Source organism: Pristiophorus japonicus, chromosome 16 (assembly GCF_044704955.1).
Source record: "Pristiophorus japonicus isolate sPriJap1 chromosome 16, sPriJap1.hap1, whole genome shotgun sequence".
NCBI classification, from domain to species: domain Eukaryota; kingdom Metazoa; phylum Chordata; class Chondrichthyes; family Pristiophoridae; genus Pristiophorus; species Pristiophorus japonicus.
In genome coordinates, this window is record NC_091992.1 from 91,896,840 (window position 1) to 91,915,286 (window position 18,447).

The following is an 18,447-nucleotide window of genomic DNA, read 5'->3' on the forward strand; positions in this document are numbered from 1 at the left end:
TGATGACATCACACTGCCAGGAAATTGAGCTGTTGATATGATCTTTTCTCTCACATCGTGTTTCCTCTCAACACTGATAAGATAAGCAGTCGTGGACAATAAAATTATATTTATTAATCATAGATAGCAAGATGGAAGGGATTGAAGGCTGCAGCCTCAATAGCTGTGATGCCAATCTCTTTGATATTTTTTAAAAACATTTTCACGACTATCTGGGACACAATAAAGGATAATCTGTGTTCCAGCTGAAAGGATTCCACAAAATAAAGCTGTGGACTGTTAATTCCTCCCTGGATATTTCCATTCGCAAATCATCTGAATCAGCAGCCAGCAACAAATAGCCAGACACATCTGCGTTTTCAAGGAAAATGGATTGTCGCTTAATTTCTGATTGCACATCAGCAGGACACTTAAATAAATAATAATTTCATCAGCACAAACTGTCCCCATACTTTGTCTATCACACCCTTTAATGCCCTGCTCAGTATAGCACTTCTGGGCTTTTTTCCTGATGTCATGTGTTGGGAGTTCTGGGTTTGCTTACAAGGGGAGATAAAATGGCATAGATCTATTTATGGGTATCTGACATGAAGAGGTCAATAAATGCCCATATATGGGGACTTACTCTACCAGTATTTAGTCCGAGAATTCTTGGTTCCAAGACTCACCTCTGAATTGAAGCCAAATGGAAAGGTGGATCTTAAGGAAATCATTGTCCCCAGGGCAGAAACCCTCCACACATTTAAAAAGTACTTGGATGTGCACATGAAGTGCCGTAACCTACAGGGCTACGGATCAAGAGCTGGAAAGTGGGATTAGGCTAGATAGCTCTTTGTCAGCCAGCACGGACACGATGGGCTGAAATGGCCTCCTTCCGTGCTGTAAATTTCTACAATTCTATAACTTGAGCGCACCTGTGGTAACAGTAGTCATACCTACCAAGCCTTACTCATCTGCAAAGAGTCTTCATCATTTGATTTAAAAATTTTATGTTTCTAACACTTAAAAGTAAACCCAGCTCCATATGTTTAAATGAATTTGTGATCAGTATCACTCTTGGATCATAAATCTCACTCGCTCCCCGATCTTGGCAGCTATGACTAAACATGGCATCTGTTGGAGCTGGGAATGACACATTTCACAGATACACAAAATGAACACGCCTATACGTGCATTGATATAATATGCAAATTTAAAGACTTGTTGTTACGTAAGTGGAGTGTTTGAAGGCAGTCTCATTCTCACATCAGGCAGCAACAATGTCTCTGAAAATATTACAGCAGAGCTGCCAATATTCAGTTACAATTACTACATGAACGTTCGAAGGAAATAGGAAATTTCACATTCTCAGGATGCCCCAAAGTGCTTCACAGCCGATGAATTACTTAAGTAATTTAGTGTGTTTGTGCATTTGTGTGTATGTATATATAGATCAATGTATGTATATATAAACATACATTCATAATTTGTGTATATATATATATATATATATAAAATGGTCCTTCAATTCCGGTCGCGTTCTTCCCGCAGACAAACGACAGAAAAAGAGAAAAAAGATGCGTGCTTACCTGTTGCTGCTGCGCCTATTGGAACTTCCGAGCCTGAGGCCTCTGGTGACAGCGCGTCGCAGCGCGTGCACGTGGGGACGTGCGCAGGCCGGGAGCTGCAGACAACAGCCCATCAGGTGAAGTATAGATTCTCATTCATAGTAATAGGAGTTCGGTAAGTCTGGAACTCCTATTACTATGAATGACAAACTCCCCCACAAACACCCAAAACACAATAAAAAATAGAAAATAAACTACATATTTAACATTCATTTAAATTAAAGTTGTTGCAAAAAATATTTTCCTGACTTTTTAAAAAGTTTTTTTAATTAAGCCTTAAAATAAACTTACCGTAGTGGGGAGGGTTTTTAACAATAAAATGTGTTTTTATAACTTCATTTTAAAATGTTTTTGTGTATTTTTAAACACTTGTACCTACAAAAGTAGGCTATACACCTGCTTTTTCAGGCGCAAGATTTTTGAGGACATTTGCTGGGCAAGATATTCGTTAATATCGGAAATCATGCCCTGCAAGTGTCCTCGCTCCCGAGATACAGAGGATCTGTCAAACCAGAAGCTTGACAGATCGGAAAAGCGCATTGCATGCTGAAAACCGGCTTTTCCGATGCCTTCCCGGGTCCGTAGGAACTTCATATGGACCCGGGACATCGGAATTTCAGGGCCAATATATTCTGTTCGGACCCCACATTAAAGTTAACTTATATCAGGGTTCATGTTAAAAAAGTGCAATTTTGTCATATATTTATCATTATTGCAAATGAAATATAATTCAAATTGTAGGGAGAGAAAATGGATGCATTTGTGCCTCCATTTAGCTCCCCCGGGGGGCAGTAATGGGATGTAGATGACGTTGCGACCGGGCGTGGCACCGCTAACGACGCCCACGAAATTCTGCGTGAGTTTAGCAGCGGCGTCCCGGCGTTACTCCCCGATCTCTTGAGCCCGAAGATCGTGCTGTCATCGCCGTGCGCTTCGCACCATTAGTGCCCCGGCACCTAACTTGGGTTTTACCCCCTGAAGCTGTGACGGGCGATGGCAGCGACAGCTTCAGGGGATGCGTACGGGGCAGCTGGCCGCTAGCGGGGTGAAATTTAAAGGGGAGGTGGCCGGCTGCTGCTGAAAAAAATACTCCCGCTTCGCTTCCCGCTCCAGTGGTGCTTTGGTCGCGGGGTCTGTGCCGCGATGGCTTAGCCCGGCGCTCTGCTTGAGTGTCGGGCTGATCGCGCGGCACCCCCGTTCCCCGGTGATCCAGGTAGATGGGTTTCTCAAATGTAGAGTATGCAGCTTAGGCCCTTCCCTTTAATTCAGGGAAGAGCCCCTTGTATGCAGCTGTGCCACGTGGCCCAGTGCGTAGCATTGCTGAGCCATGTGCCCCGCTCCCGCCCCAAGATTGATTTAGCATTCCACCTCCTTTCGGGGTGCTAACCCCAATTTATCGCAAGTCTCGCACCTCGCGAATGTTACCGACCCCAAACGGGACGGTGACTAATTTTTTGAATGTAAAATTTGAAATTAATTTGCTCCCTAGCTTTTTTTGAAAGCTGTTTAATTGATGAAGCACATGCAGGAATAAACTTGCCACTATGTGCCATTTGCAGTAATACTCTTCCGTTACAGTTTTTATTGGGATACATCAATGATAGGCCGAGGCCCATAGTGCATGTCACCACCAAGGTTGGAAATGAATCAAGAAGGAGTGGTTAAGTGGCACAAGCTTTTAAAACTCAAATTTTAAAACTGAGTTTTAGAAACTTGTAGATTGTAATATGACCACCGACTTATAACAAAGGACAAGAGTAACTGGTCCATCAAGCCTGTCCCATGGTGTAAGTTCTACACATTATCACCCTCATTCCCCCCTCAACCCCATAAGAAAACAAAGACTTGCATTTATATTGCGCTTTCACAACCTCAGGACGTCCCAATGTGCTTTATAGCCAATGAAATGTTGTAATGCAGGAAATGCAGCAGCCAATTTGTGCACAGCAAGCTCCCACAAATAGCAATGTGATAATGACCAGATAATCTGTTTTAGTGATGTTGATTGTGGGATAAATATTGGGCAGAACGCAGGGGATAACTCCCCTGCTCTTCTTCGAAATAGTTTTGTGGGATCTTTTACATCCACCTGAGAGGATAGATAGGGCCTCGGTTTAATGTCTCATCTGAAACACAGCTTCTCCAACAGTGCAGCATCCCTCAGTACTGCACTAGAGTGTCAGGGGAACCGTGAAATAGTGGTTATGTTACTGGACTAGTAATCGTGAGGCCTGGACAAATGATCTAGGGACATGAGTTCAAATCCCACCATGGCAGCTGGGGAATTTAAATTCAGTTAGTTAAATAAATCTGGAATAAAAAGCTAGTATCAGTAATGGTGACCAGGAAACTACTGGATTGTTGTCAAAACCCATCTGATTCATTAATGTCCTTTAGAGAAGGAAATCTGCCGTCCTTACCTGATCTGGCCTATATGTGACTCCAGATCCACAGCAATGTGGTTGAATTTTAACTGCCCTCTGAAATGGCCTGGAAAGATACTCAGTTGAATAAGGCACCTTCTCAAGGGCAATTAGGGATAGGCAATAAATGCTGGCCTTGTCAGCAACACCCACATCCCATGAACAAATAAATTTAAACAAAGTTTTCTGTGCTCACGTCTCTCGAGTGGGACTTGAACAGTCATGTGATCTCCTGGGAGAAAACAAATGAGGAGAAATGTCTGGAAAATTTCTCTCTACTCCCCGAAGGTGATCAAGCTCGAGGAGACTACAGTGGCACAATCCCCAATGACCCACCTCACTTCTATATGTGGCTATGTTTGCTGCTCACAGGAACTCATCCAGCTTCATTCTGAAGTCTTGCAGTGAATCTTCACTCACTGGTAATTACTTCCAGAGGTCAATGACTTTCTGTACAGAGATATCTAACCTAGTGTGGTACTGGAAACATAGGAGCAGGAGTAGACCATTCAGTTCCTCGAGTCTGTTCCGCCATTCAATGGAATAATGACTGATCTATCTCCTAACTCCATTTACCTGCCATGGCTCCATAGCCCTTAATAACCTTGTCTAATAAAAATCAATCTATCTCATATTTAAAACTATTAATTGAGCTAACATAAACTACATTTTTGTGGGACAGAGTTCCACACTTTTATCATTCTTTGCATGAAGAAATGATTCCTAACTTATATTTATGTCCCCTGGTCTTGGCTAATCTATCGAGCCCAAATAGCCTATCCACTTGGACTTAGATTAATCCTTTCATTATTCTAAATCTTATCTCCTTTATGTCTATGTATTTACATAATATGAAACTCTAGGGGATGGAAATTTGGTCTTTTGCCACCCCTCTTAGCACCCCGGAGGGGTGGCAATGGCGGCGGAAAGCACTTGAGCCCGGGCGGCCAGCTTCCAGTGCCCCGCCGGGACATTCCGTGCCGGTTTCGAGCTGTAACGCCCGGGAGAGGCGAGCCGGTGTGCAATGCCCCTGGTTGCCGCCCGATCCTTAGCGCTCTGTAGCGCCCACTGGTGGGAGCGCCTGTGAAAGCAGGCATTCCAAGCTGTCGCGGCCGCAGTGAGGTAAGTAATGCTGACATCGGGTAAGTGTGATTGGTTTTTTTTTGCGATTTACATTGTGGTGGTATGACCTATGTGTTGGGAATGTTTTTGGTGGAATTTTTTCAGATTTCCCCCCCGCCCTGCCTTCTGTTATGGTGCTCAGAGGCCAGCTCCTTAGCTCAGGATTTTCCCTTGCTCAGCCAGCCTAGCGCCTGAAGAGAGGTGTGCAAAGTCTCCCTTAGCACCCCGCTCCAAACTCCGGGCCCAGCTGATGAATTTTGCGGCGGCAGATGCAAACCATTTACTGCTCTGCCCAGGACACTGCCCCGCCTGAGGCACAATCGAATTTCCACACCACTCGCTTTAAGCTTCTCCAGGTAACTAAGACCCCTTAAACTAGGTATCAATCTAGTGACCATCCTCTGAATCGTTTCCAGGGCCTCTATATCCCCCTCCAAATGAGCAGATCAATACTGGACATCGCTTGACTAAGGCCATGCTTTATATTTAATTGTCCTGGCAATATATCCTGGTACCCTATTGACTTCCACAATAGCCTCATGGCTCTGGTCATGGACCATCAATAAATAATGTACTATACACACAGGTCCTTTCCCCACTCAGCAGTCTTGATTATGCAGCCCTGCACAGTGTACACATGCTTGGAGTTTCCCCAACTCAAATGAATTATGCTACATTTATCTATATTAAATGACATCTGCCAGACACAGGCCCATTCCCCCATTGCCTCTAGATCTGCCTGGAATCCATTTTTTTCATCTAAGGTCCTTGTATCCAAACTCAACTTTGCATCATCCACAATCTTGCAGCTAGTTCCTCTGTTGCTTTCATCCAGATTGTTGATAAAGATGACAAAGAGCAACAGGCCTAACATTGATCCCTGTGGGACACCACTGATGACTAACTCCCATGCAGAACTACTACTGTTGATAACTACCATCTGCCGACATGAATACAATCAATTCCTTATCCAATCCAAAATCTGCCCGCAAGTCCCACAAGACTCAATCTTGCTTCGTAGCCTTTTGTGTGGCACTTTGTAAAGACTTTTGGAAAGTCTAGATAAACAATGTTGAAGAAGCTTCCATCATCTACTAATTTGGTAACCTCCTTAAAAACCTCAAAGTGAGACAGGATATTATTTTCTAGAAGCCATGCTAGGATTCCCCAATAATCTCTTTTCTGTCAAGTTGCTCACATAGTACGTCGACAGTGATACCTTCTAGCAACTTGCCTACAACTAAAGTCAAACTAATGGGCCTATAGTTTCCTTGTTTTGACTTTTTGCCCTTATTGCTACCTCATGGGCCTCTCTCCAGTCCATGGGAACAATCCTAGACCATAGCGAGCTGTTAAATATATGTGCAAGGGACTCGCAAAGCCCAGCCCCTATTTCTTTGCACACCACTAGGGTGAATACCATCAGGGCCAGCAGCTCAATCCATTTTAAGATCGCCAATTCTAGCAAGGACTGTGTCCACATCAATCATGGCATTTTCAAATATCACATTAAGCCCATGTTTTATTATTGGCAATCCAGCATCATCAATAGTGCAGATCGATGCAAAGCAGCTATTTTTAATATAGCAGTTTTTAAAAATGCAGTAGGTTTTAGCATCATAATCTTCAAATCACTGTTGACGATACTGTGTTAACCTGCACAGCACAATTCAGAAGCCTTAATGCATAATAAATACTAACTCAAAACTTGAAGATGGGAAATGTGCATATATTAGAAAAAAGAGGCAAGGATTGTGTATAAATGTGTAACACATGTATAAGATGTTTCATTTACTTGTGCTATCATAAAAATTGCTTCACAGAAGGAAGCCTGTTGGCCTATCGCATCTGACCTAGTTCTGGCTGCTTAACTGGAGCTACATATTGCATTTCTCTGCTATTATCAAATTTTCACAACCTCGTAAGTATTTTTCAGCCTTCAAACAGACTCACAATCGTCTTTTATCATTTGTATAATATATGCACAAGAGTCAATACCTTGTGGTCATGTACTGTTTTATCATTCAATAAAACTGCCCCTTCATGACATGTGTGAGGCTATATGTGGTATTGTTCAAGAAACAAAGCTTTTCTTACTGTGTGATGTGAAGCTACAAAGCTAAGCACACAATACTTGAGCAGTAAAGCCAAGGACAGGAAAATGCAACTGCAAAAGGGGGAGGATTATATGCATTTTATAAAAAATATAAGGTTGGAAGCGTATTAAAATTCTATCTTTCATTCTCTGTGCAATATGCACAAATGCTGTTTGTTGCAACCTTCCTTCTGATAGTGCCGTTGTGATTATAATGTTGCAGTTTTATAGCTTCCACGCTCCGAAGGAAAGAACCAGGAGCTGTAAAAATGTTGAACTGAGTACAACCACTAATGTTCTCTGTGCTGAGTAGTATGAATTCAGCTTCAAATTGGGTGAGGCTGGCATGCACCCTGGCCAGTGGTTTGAGTTATGGATGTGGCCTTTCCGAGACTACACTGCTGCAGTGGTGATTCAGAATGTTTTGAATCCAATTGCAAAAGACTAAATGTCCTTCCTAGAAGTGAAACGTATATAATGAAACCTATGTGTATAAAAGCCTGGTGTCTCAACCTTTGCAGAATACCTGAAGGAAGCAAGGAATGATTAGACAGGGGCTAAGAACTGGAAACATGGCAGTGAGGAGGAGACAGGGTAACAAACAAAATTGGAACCACAGCAGAGAAGGAGATGTCTCCGATTTAATATTCTCATCCTTGTGTTTAAATGCTTTCTTGGCCTTGCTCCCTTTTATCTCTGTAACCTCCTCCAGCCCTACACTGCCCTCACCCCGCCACTCCACCCCCGAACCCTAAAGTCACTGTTGCTCTGACTCTGGACTTCTGTGCACCACTGCACCCCCCCCCCCCGCCCGTCCCGCTCCCCCTTTCCTTCGCCCCACTATTGGCAGCATATCTTCAGCTGCTTGGACCCCAGGTCTGGAATTCCCTCCATAAACCCCTCCACTTCTCCACCTCCTCCATAAAGATCGTTGAAACCCATCTCTCTGACCAGCTTGACCCCTCCTGATATCTCCTTATTTGTCTCAGCGTCTATTTTTGTCTGATTATGCCTCTGTGAAGCGCTTTGTGATATATTTCTATGTCAAAAGTTGCTATATAATTGCAAGTTGTTGTTACTGTAAAGATGGTGATACTGGGAACAGAAAACATTTGAAAGACTGCAGGGACAGAGAAGTGGGACAGAACCAACAATGCAGCTGAGGGGAATCAGTAAATAGGCCAGATGTTAACCGTCAAATCAGAGCGAGTAATAGTTAAAGTCAAGAGGAGAGAGGAATTTTCCAGGATAGATTTTTAGAAGATAAGATACTATTAGAGATTCCAAATAAGGTAAAGAAGATTTCACTGAATTTTAATAGTTTTATGTAATAGGCCAGACCAGATCAATTATGATGAAGCACAGGATTCTTATTCTAAAACTTCCTCATAAAAGCTCCCAAGGAACTTTTCCTGTAATTTGCTACACGTAAATTATTTTCTCAGAAACCTATAGCAACCTCTAAAAAGAGTACAGTAGCCTCTGTGATATCATTTGTTGCTGTACGGACAGATTAATTGGCTCCCCAAAATGTCAAGAATCCAAAGAATTCTGTCAAAGCATCCTATGGGTTGTAAAAAATGACCAGTTCAGAGCTATTCAAAAGCTGCCACCTAATCCTGAGGTTCCGGCGGCTTTGTCCTCGTGGGGTTATTATAGGAGCTGAGGGATTCCCCCAGTTATCTCCCCCAATCTCCTGATGGTGGTGGGGGTCTGGAACTCACTGCCTGAAAGGGTGGTAGAGGCAGAAACCCACACCACATTTAAAAAGTACTTGGATGTGCACTTGAGGTGCCGTAACCTACAGGACTATGGACCAAGAGCTGGAAAGTGGGATTAGGCTGGACGGTTCTTGGTCGGCCAGCGTGGACACGTTGGGTCGAAATGGCCTCCTTCCATGATGTAAATTTCTATGATTCTTATGAAGTGCTTGTAGCCCTCTGGTACCTTCTCAAGTAACAAATCACCATGAGCCTGGACAGTCTGTGTCGGAAGGCTATTCAAGTGTCAGCCATTGCAGCCACATCCTAATTTGTTCCCATCCAGTGTCCACACATGCACACTTTCCAACAGGGCTCACTGAATAGTGGTCTGGGACAGGCTGACATTGCATTTCCCTATTGTCCCTCTCCCAACCCAGTGCAACCCAGGGACAGAACTGTAACCTCCCTAGTCTGTGTGGCTTAGTGCTGTACCAGAAGTTGTAATTACCAACTAAGCTATAAGCCGAGCTACCTCCTACCTCAATTATTCTGTAAGCCACAACACTGATATTATCACCAGTTACAAGAGCCCTATCAGCTAGTATGACTTTGTGCTCCATTGCTACCTGGTGTCGCATTGTACGGGATTTATAAGCTCGGCTGTGTTGGAGTTTAGTAGCTGAAGGTTACAGATTCAGTAATATGTTGGGGGCACCTAACAGAGAATGTATTTTCTTGAGGTTTTAGGTTTTTGAGTGACATAATAGTTTTACTTCAAGCTGTAGAGACACCATTGTGTTTCCTGGCTGGCAAATCAGAGGATCATCCACTGTGAGGGAGTGAACGGAAGTTTGAAGCTGATCAGTCTGTGGGTTTATTGATCAGTTTTGAACTCTATTCTTTCCAATGGATGTGTGTCGTGCAATCTGTTCTAATTTAGATGCTGTCTGCAAGACGTGATTGCTTCTCTTAACTGGTTTCCAGATTGAACTCAAACACCTCAGTACACAGCGCTAACGTATTCTTTCGGTAGCTTTTACTGGTGAAATTATTATGTCGCGCTTCTTTCAGCCTTTACAAACTGTTTAAAAAAAAAACTGTTTTATGCAGCGAGTGGTTAGGATTTGGAATTCACTGCCTGAAAGGGTGGTGGAGGCAGACTCAACCGTGGCTTTCAAAAGGGAATTGGACAAGTACCTGAAAAAAACACAGCAGGGCTGTGGGGAAAGGGCGGGGGAGTGGGACTAGCTGAGGTGCTCTTGCAGCAAGCCGGCACGGGCTCGACGGGCCGATTGGCCTTCCTCTGTGCTGTAGCCATTCTGTGATTCTATCACCCTCATTCTGTAACATGCATTTTCACAGCTGGCTCTCTCAGAATTAATAACCATAAGATTGCTCAAACTGTTGAAATATTTTTCAGCCCAATAATCATATGAAAGTAATTAAGTTAAACAAGCTGTATGTATTAATTTGCTGTTTTGGTTAGTACAATTGGTTGCACAGAAATTGCAACACATGTAGAATCTCTCTTGTATTTTAATGAATTAAAAGTGGAGCTGCACTTCTGCGACCCTCCCAAGGCAGCGCATAGTGTGCACTGTAATTATTGGCTACCTACCCAGTCATTGTACACTACACTGGCAGTATACTAGGCTTCAAATCATACAATCATAGAAATTCATGGCCCAGAAGGAGATCCTTTGGCCCATCAAGTCTGTGCCAGCCGAAAAAAGACCTACCGAGCCTAATCCCACTTTCCAGCTCTTGGTCCGTAGCCCTGCAGATTATGGCACTTAAAGTGCATATCCAAGTACTTTTTAAATGCAATGAGGGTTTATGCCTCTATCACCCTTTCAGGTAGTGAGTTCCAGACCCCCATGTTCTCCTCAACTCCCCTCTAATCCTTCTACTAATTACTTTAAATCTATACTCCCTGGTTATTGATTTCTCTGATAAGGGAAATAGGTCCTTCCTATCCATCGATCTTGGACGCTCATAATTTTATACCCCTGATGCTTCAATCATTGTATACTACATTGGCAGTATACTAGGCTTCCTGATGGTGCGATCATTGTATATTCCACTAGCAGTATAATTTCAGCTGTGAGGAGGGTTGATATGTTAGAAAAATCATCAAATGAGGCCGTATGGGTTGAATTGAAGAATAAAAAAGGGGGTGATCACACTGCTGGGATGTACTATAGACCCCCAAACAGTCAGAGGGAGCTAAAGGAGCAAATATGTAGGCACATCTCTGAGAAGAGCAAAAACTATAGGGCAGTAATAGTAGGGGATTTCAACTACCCTAATATTAACTGGGATAAAATGAGTGCGAAAGATATAGAGGGTGTGACATTCCTGAAATGCATTCAGAAGAAATTTTTAGCCAGTGTGTAACAAGCCCAATAAGAGAGGGGGCGGTTCTGGACTTAGTTTTAGGGAATGAAGCTGGGCAGGTGGAAGGGGTATCAGTGGGAGAGCATTTTGGTGCTAGTGATCATAATTCAGTTAGATTTAGAGAAATTATGAAAAAGGACAAAGATAGACCAGGAATAAAGGTTCTCAATTGGGGAAAAGCCAACTTTGCTAAGCTAAGATGGGATTTAGCCAAAATGAACTGGAAACTGCTACTTGAAGGTAAATCAGTGTCAGAGCAGTGGGAGGCATTCAAGGAGGAGATACTGAGGGATAAGAGCAAGTATGTTCCCTTGAACATAAAGGGTGGGACTAACAAATCTAGAGCTCCCTGAATGTCAAGGGACATAGAGGGTAGGATAAAGAAGAAAAGGAGGCTTATGACAGATACCAAGGATTCAATACTGCAGAAACTTGAGAGGAGTATAGAAAGTGCAGGGATGCAATTAACAAGGAAATTAGGAAAGCAAAGAGGGAGCATGAAAAAATTATGGCAAGTAAAATCAAGAAAAACCCAAAGATGTTTTATAAATACATTAAAAACAAGAGGATAACTAAAGAAAGAGTAAGGCCTATCAGAGACCATGAAGGTAATTTGTGTGTGGAGGCGGAAGATGTGGGTATGGTTCTTAATGAATACTTAGCGTCTGTTTTCACAAAAGGGAAGGGCAATGCAGACATTGCAATCAAGGAGGAGGAGTGTCAAATATTAGATGAAATAAACATAGTGAGAGAGGAAGTATTAAGGGGCTTAGCATATTTGAAAGTGGATATATTCCCAGTCCCGGATGAAATGTATCCCAGGCTGTTAAGAGAAACAAAAGAGGAAATAGCACAGGCTCTGAGCATCATTTTCCAATCCTCTATGGCTACAGGTGTGGTGCTGGAGGACTGGAGGACTGCTAACAGTGTAGCTTTGTTTAAAAATGGAGAAAGGGATAGACCGAGTAATTACAGGCCAGTCAACCTAACTTTGGTGGTGGGAAAAATATTGGAAAAAATCCTGAGGGACAAAATAAATCTTCATTTAGAAAGACACGGATTAATCAAGGACAGTCAGCATGGATTTGTTAAATAAAGGTAATGTCTGACTAAATTGATTTCAGTTTTTGAGGAGGTAACAAGGAGGGTCGATGAGGGCAGTGCATTTGATGTAGTGTATATGGATTTTAGGAAGGCTTTTGATAAGGTCCCACTGGTCAGAAAAGTAAAAGCCCATGGGATCCAGGGCAATGTGGCAAGTTGTATCCAAAATTGGTTCAGAGGCAGGAAGCAAAGGGTAATGGTTGATGGGTGCTTTGTGACTGGAAGGCTTCTTCCAGTGGGGTTCCGCACGGCTCAGTACTAGGCTCCTTGCTTTTTATGGTATATATCAATGATTTACACTTGAATGTAGGGGTATGATTAAAAAGTTTGCAGATGCTACTAAAATCGGCTGTGTGGATGATAATGAAGAAGAAAGCTGTAGAGTGCAGGAAGATATGAATGAACTGGTAAGGTGGGCAGAACAGTGGCAAATGGAATTCAAACCGGAGAACTGTAAGATAATGCATTTGGGGAGGGCTAACAAGGCAAGGAAATATACATTAAATGGTAGGACACTGAGAAATGTAGAGGAACAAAGGGATCGACAGAGTGCATGTCCACAGATCCCTGAAGGTAGCAGGCCAGGTAGATAAGTTGGTTAAGTAGGCATATGGAATATTTGCTTTTTTTGGCCAAGGCATAGAATTCAAGAGCAGGGGGGTTATGCTTGAACTGTATAAAACATTAGTTAGGCCACAGCTAGAGTACTGCGTGCAGTTCTGGTCACCACATGACAGCAATGATGTGATTGCACTAGAGAGAGCACAGAGGAGATTTACGAGGATGTTGCCTGGACTGGAGAAAGATAGCTATGAGGAAAGATTGGAAAGACTGGGTTTATTTTCTTTGGGACAGAGAAGGCTGAGGGGAGACCTCATTGAGGTGTATGAAATTATGAGGGCGCTACATAGAGTGGATAGGAAGGACCTAATTCCCTTAGCAGAGGCTTCAACAACCAGCGGGCATAGATTTAAAGTAATTGGTAGGAGGTTTAGAGGGGATTTAAGGGGAAATGTCTTCACCCAGAGGGTGGTGAGGGTCTGGAACCTACTGCCTGAAAGGGTGCTAGAGGCAGAAACCTTCACCACATTTAAAAAGTGCTTGGATGTGCACTTGAAGTGCCGTAACCTACAGGGCTACGGACCAAGAACTGGAAAGTGGGATTAGGCTGGATAGCTCTTTGTCGGCCGGCGCGGACTCAATGGGCCGGAATGGTCTCCTTCCGTGCTGTAAATGTCTATGATTCTATGATTCTATTACTAGCCTTCCTGATGTTTTTATCATTGTATACTACACTGGCACTATTCTAGGCTTCCTGCTGCTTCTGTCACCCAGCAGAGTCAGAAGGAGGAGGAAAGGCTTCAGTTTGGGAATCAATTTCATAAACAATAAAATAATTATTCTTTCACAATTCAAGATTTTGTTACGTTCTCCTTTTGTTATTTTTTGCTTCTCCAATGTTGTTTTGAAAACAAACACAGTTTATATCCTGAAGGAAATCCATCCAGAGGTTGTAAAGAAGTGAGCAGCTTTTAAAGTCATGTATGAAAATGTATTGAATTCAACTGAAACAAATCAATCAAGGTATTGGGAACTTAAACATATTCTAGCATTCATACTTATAGTTTGACTCCATGTTAAGTTACTGCTAAAAACTGCTTTTCTGGAGCAAAATATATACAATCATTTGTAAACTGTTAGTTTTAGTAAATAAAGCTCCAAATTATATTCCTATGTGCTTTGCTGGATTAAAAAGGGATGCCTACTGTTTTGTGAATTGGCTGGTTTTGGAAAACCAATGCTATTCATTTTGCGCTGTTGGCACACAAAATACATGCGTACTTACCATCTAAGAGTGCACCGACTCTGCATTCATACATGAAAATAAATGTAGGCCATAGATAGCTGATAGTGAGATACAAGACAACAGTTAAACCAGGGGACTCTGATGATGCTGGTACTACAAAAGCAAAGCTCAATGAGTTTTAATCATCAACAGAACTCTTGTGATTCAATTACTGCTTCATATCTCTGCCAGCCATATTTCATTCATTATAACATATACAAGGTCACACTTATCACTAAAGCTAGTTTGAATGTGATTTCTGACACTTGCTGCATCTTCTGCTGTTGGAGCGTGAAGTTTGCAAATGGTGTAAATAAAGGGAAGAATGGCAATCAGCCAGAGCTAAAGATGACAAAATTATGGCTACACTTATACAACAGCTACTAGCTTCAGGCCAGTACCAGTAAAGTGACGTTACAGAGGCAGCCCAAGATTATACTGCTGGCTACACCCGCAGTGTGGTTAGTAACAATGCATACTTATATAAATGTTCAGCGATATTTTTGATGTTAGGAAAATAGGAGCAGTAGTTTCAGACTTCTCCAGACATTAAAAGCATTGAAACATAAGTTTGTATATTTCATAGGAGGCCCAGGATACTGCCTGCAGTTTTGTAGCAGGTAGAGTTATATTGCACATGATACACAGTCCACTTAAGGTAGTCTCATATCTCTGTCCAGTGTGCTCAGAAACTGACCTGCTCCCAAGGTGTACTGCCACTTTAACAACAGTGTGCATGCAAAACCTGATGGCATCAATATGAAAGTGGCAGTATAACTGCAGTCTAATTCTGTAGTAATATCAAATGTTTGTGCTGTATTTTCTGTGTTCGAGGATGGGCAGATGAAGGTAAAGTCTATGTCATAGTTATCAAAATCTCTTTTTGCAACAGTCATACACATTGTAATGTACAAAAAGTTTTATGCCAATTGTTATAAAAGCAGCAAAATAAAAGGAATTGTGATTTCATATTGAAACTAACATCATACTTCTGAAACAGCAACAAACACATTAATTCAGTGTAAATAGTTCATGATGTTGCCTGACAATATATTGGTGTTTCATCGAAGACTAGAAATTAGGATATTATACAAAAAAAATTCCAAGGTTTGAAATTTCTGTCTATCAATATATTTGTTGTAAGCTTATTCTAATGGCTCCAAAGTCTTCATTTATGAATTTTTTTGAGTTAATGCTTTAGTTATCACCTGAGGCTGTAGGCAATCGAGGTGGTGTCGGGATTATCTAGTGAAAGTTCACCTTGCTTGAACACCTAAAATATTAGGGGGTAAGCTCGGGATTAACACAAGAGGAATATCAGTGCCTGTCCTGTTTATGTGTTACTTAGTCTGTGCTTAAAGTAAAGTGAATTTACAAATGCATATATCTGGGGAGGCTACAGCAATTTTATAACTGGACATTAATACAGATATTTAATAACTATACATTGATACAGATAATTTGAATCATTGCACTATTCTATTGAAACTTTATTTGTAGAGTTTGGCAATAAAAAGTCAGTATAAAATAGTGAAGGGTAGCGTTATATATTGTCTAGTATATTACCAAGTTCGGAATAGGGTATGTTGTCACCTGAACTGCACAATTGCTTGTTGTGACACATTTGTTTGTATATTGTGAAGCATGTTTTTAACATTTTTTACAACAGATTAAATTAATTTGTGTCTCACCTTTTTAGTTTTTATAGATTCTTCACTTTGTTTTGGCGGGGGGAGGTTATTGGCGTGTTTGTTTTGGGGTTTTGTGCTGCAAACCTGTACATGTTTGGGTCCGTTTTCCTTCGTTGTGTCAGCAAGTCGCCTCAACACTCCAAAGATAGTGCTCATTTGAGAGAACTCTGACATCGACTCACCTGATGCGTTCATCGTTTCCTCATCGGAGACGCTAAAACAACCGAGCACTGATTGACATATTTAAAGCGGGATATTCAACCTTTGCGTCCGGGACGGTGGGAGATATTTTACATGGGGCAAGATGGGATGTGAGCGTGGGAGGTGGAATCCCACACGGTCCCCGAGGGCACCAGATAGATTCCTGCCCATCCCTTACCATCCCTCCTGTACTTTGATTTCTGTGTTGTTCTTAGTAGCACATTCCTATGACTGTATATTTAAAAAATACATTTTTTTTTTGCAATGACAGCGTTTTTCTTTGGCTAGCTGACGGCGTATTTGGGAAGTCAGAGTGAGGGGGTGTTGAAATGTATGAACATTTACAAGAGGTCTCTCTCGCACACAAGTTTTGAAATCAATTGTTCTGACATTTGTATCTTCTCAATCCCCAAATAAAAAATCTTGCTCTTACCTGGACACGTTCATTTCACGGGGAGGTCGAGTCGCTTTATCGTAGGCAATTTTAGCAAAAACACCAGCGATAATCACAAACGCGATCACCCCGCAGGTGATGTAGACGGTGCTGTTGGTCTTGTCCTTACTCGGGTCGTACACGTTCTCCAAATCCTCCCGATCCGGGTCGGTGGTGACTTGAATTTCCACTTTCGGGGTCACGTAGTTATTGCAGCCGTTCTGCTCCAGCCGGTAATTCTTGTCCTGGCAGCAGTAGCGCATGTAGCAAGTGCCACAGCAGTAATTATAAGAGGTCTTGTTGCATTCAAAATCGGGGTCCCACTGGCCGGCCACGTCGTAGTGGCCCCGACACTTCTCCGAGTGCTGCAAGACGAGGGGCTTCATCCTGTTGATCTGCAGGACCGGCACGATCACGGTGGTGTTGATGTCTTGCCCCTTGGAAGGGTAGCCCCCCTGCCGCCGGGGAGTCGCCAGCGTCCTGTTGGTCCGCGCCCTCCCCGCGCAGAGCAGTAGGCTCCACGGGTCCATGTACACCAGGAAGAGTAAAAGATGCTGCATCTCTCTCTCGCTCTCTTTGGTCTTCTTGCAATCGGCTGCCTGCTTCCGACACTCCTGTCCTCTCGCTCTCTCCTGCGATCCCGCCAAGCACAGCTAACGGTGGCTTCTCCTGCCCTGCTCCCAGATACCTCCGCTAGCGACCAGCTCCCACATGCCCATGGTCCATGGGCTCGCCACCACCATCTCCCTTCGGTCGGTCGGAGGAAACGCACGGCTTGAGATATCTATTCCAATAGATACACACAGGTATAAATCAAACGGTATGGCTCTCCACTGCGGCAAATTGGGGCAAGCTGGTCCCCGAGCAGACAGAGAGCTAAAGTCCTTGTCTTTTATAATATAATGCAAATCAGGATGGGGAGGGTGCACTAAATCTCATCACTCGATTGCAGGCGAAAATTCCTTCCTTTCTGCCGGAATGTGGAAGTTTGCAAGAGCATTTTGTTTTCCTCTCCCATCGAGCATCAGATGTTGGAAGAGATGGAATCTGACTTTTCGGTTCCCACTGCCCTGGTGGGTCTGGTGGGTGCAACCGAACAAGGGATGGGTGGGAGGAACAACAGGAACAGGGGGGGGGGGGAGAGGATGGTTACAGCAGTGCCAGGTGCAGAGATATGGCTATCTACATACTGAACATCAACTCAAGTGCAGAAACTGTACGGCGCAGTTAACTCAACCAGAGACAGGAGAATGCGTTAATACAAAATACACAAAACCCACTCACTCACAGACTGTGAGGCAAGGACCAGGATACAAAACGGCTTTCAGAGTAGCTCCGAACAGGGGCACCGTTTAAAGAGATTACAAAGGGAGGGGGGGTGGGGGTGGGGGAGGGGAAAGAGGACGGGGACTTAAGTTTATTAGAATCGCCGCTGGTTGAGCGTGTGCAGGGGCTGTTCTGCGGGACCACGGCGAGTTGAGACCGAGCGCCGTGGCCCCGATTGCTCTGGTTAATCGCTGCTGGCGAGACCCAACACTTACCGCCTTAGACAGGGCTGGCTCCCGCTCGCTCCGGATGGCACTCACGTTGGCACAGAGATGTGAGAGAGAGAGAGAGAGAGTGAGTGAGGCTATGCCCGCCCCCAACCCCACCAACCCCCGGCAGTCCAGCCCACGCACTGCTCACCCAGCCAGCCAGCGTCACTGCCTTAAACACTGCCTTCTACTTACAGATCCTGGGCCAAGGAAGAAGGAAAAAAAGACTTAGAGAGTGAAAAAATAAATAAGCAACAGCTCCGCACCACTGACGCGTGCCATTCCCTGTC

General features: G+C 43.3%; 1 protein-coding gene across 1 annotated transcript in view; it reads right to left on the reverse strand.

The window, feature by feature from the left end:
* Positions 1-18,212, reverse strand: part of LOC139227102 (protein shisa-6-like) — a 567,191-nt gene extending 548,979 nt beyond the window's left edge. Inside the window, exons 1-2 of the mRNA XM_070858169.1 lie at positions 18,164-18,212; positions 16,623-17,406 (exon numbers count right to left, since the gene is read on the reverse strand). Coding sequence (XP_070714270.1) covers positions 16,623-17,182 — 560 coding nt within the window. The 5' untranslated portion in view covers positions 17,183-17,406; positions 18,164-18,212. The remainder of the gene's footprint in view (positions 1-16,622; positions 17,407-18,163) is intronic.
* Between the last annotated feature and the right edge of the window lie 235 nt (positions 18,213-18,447).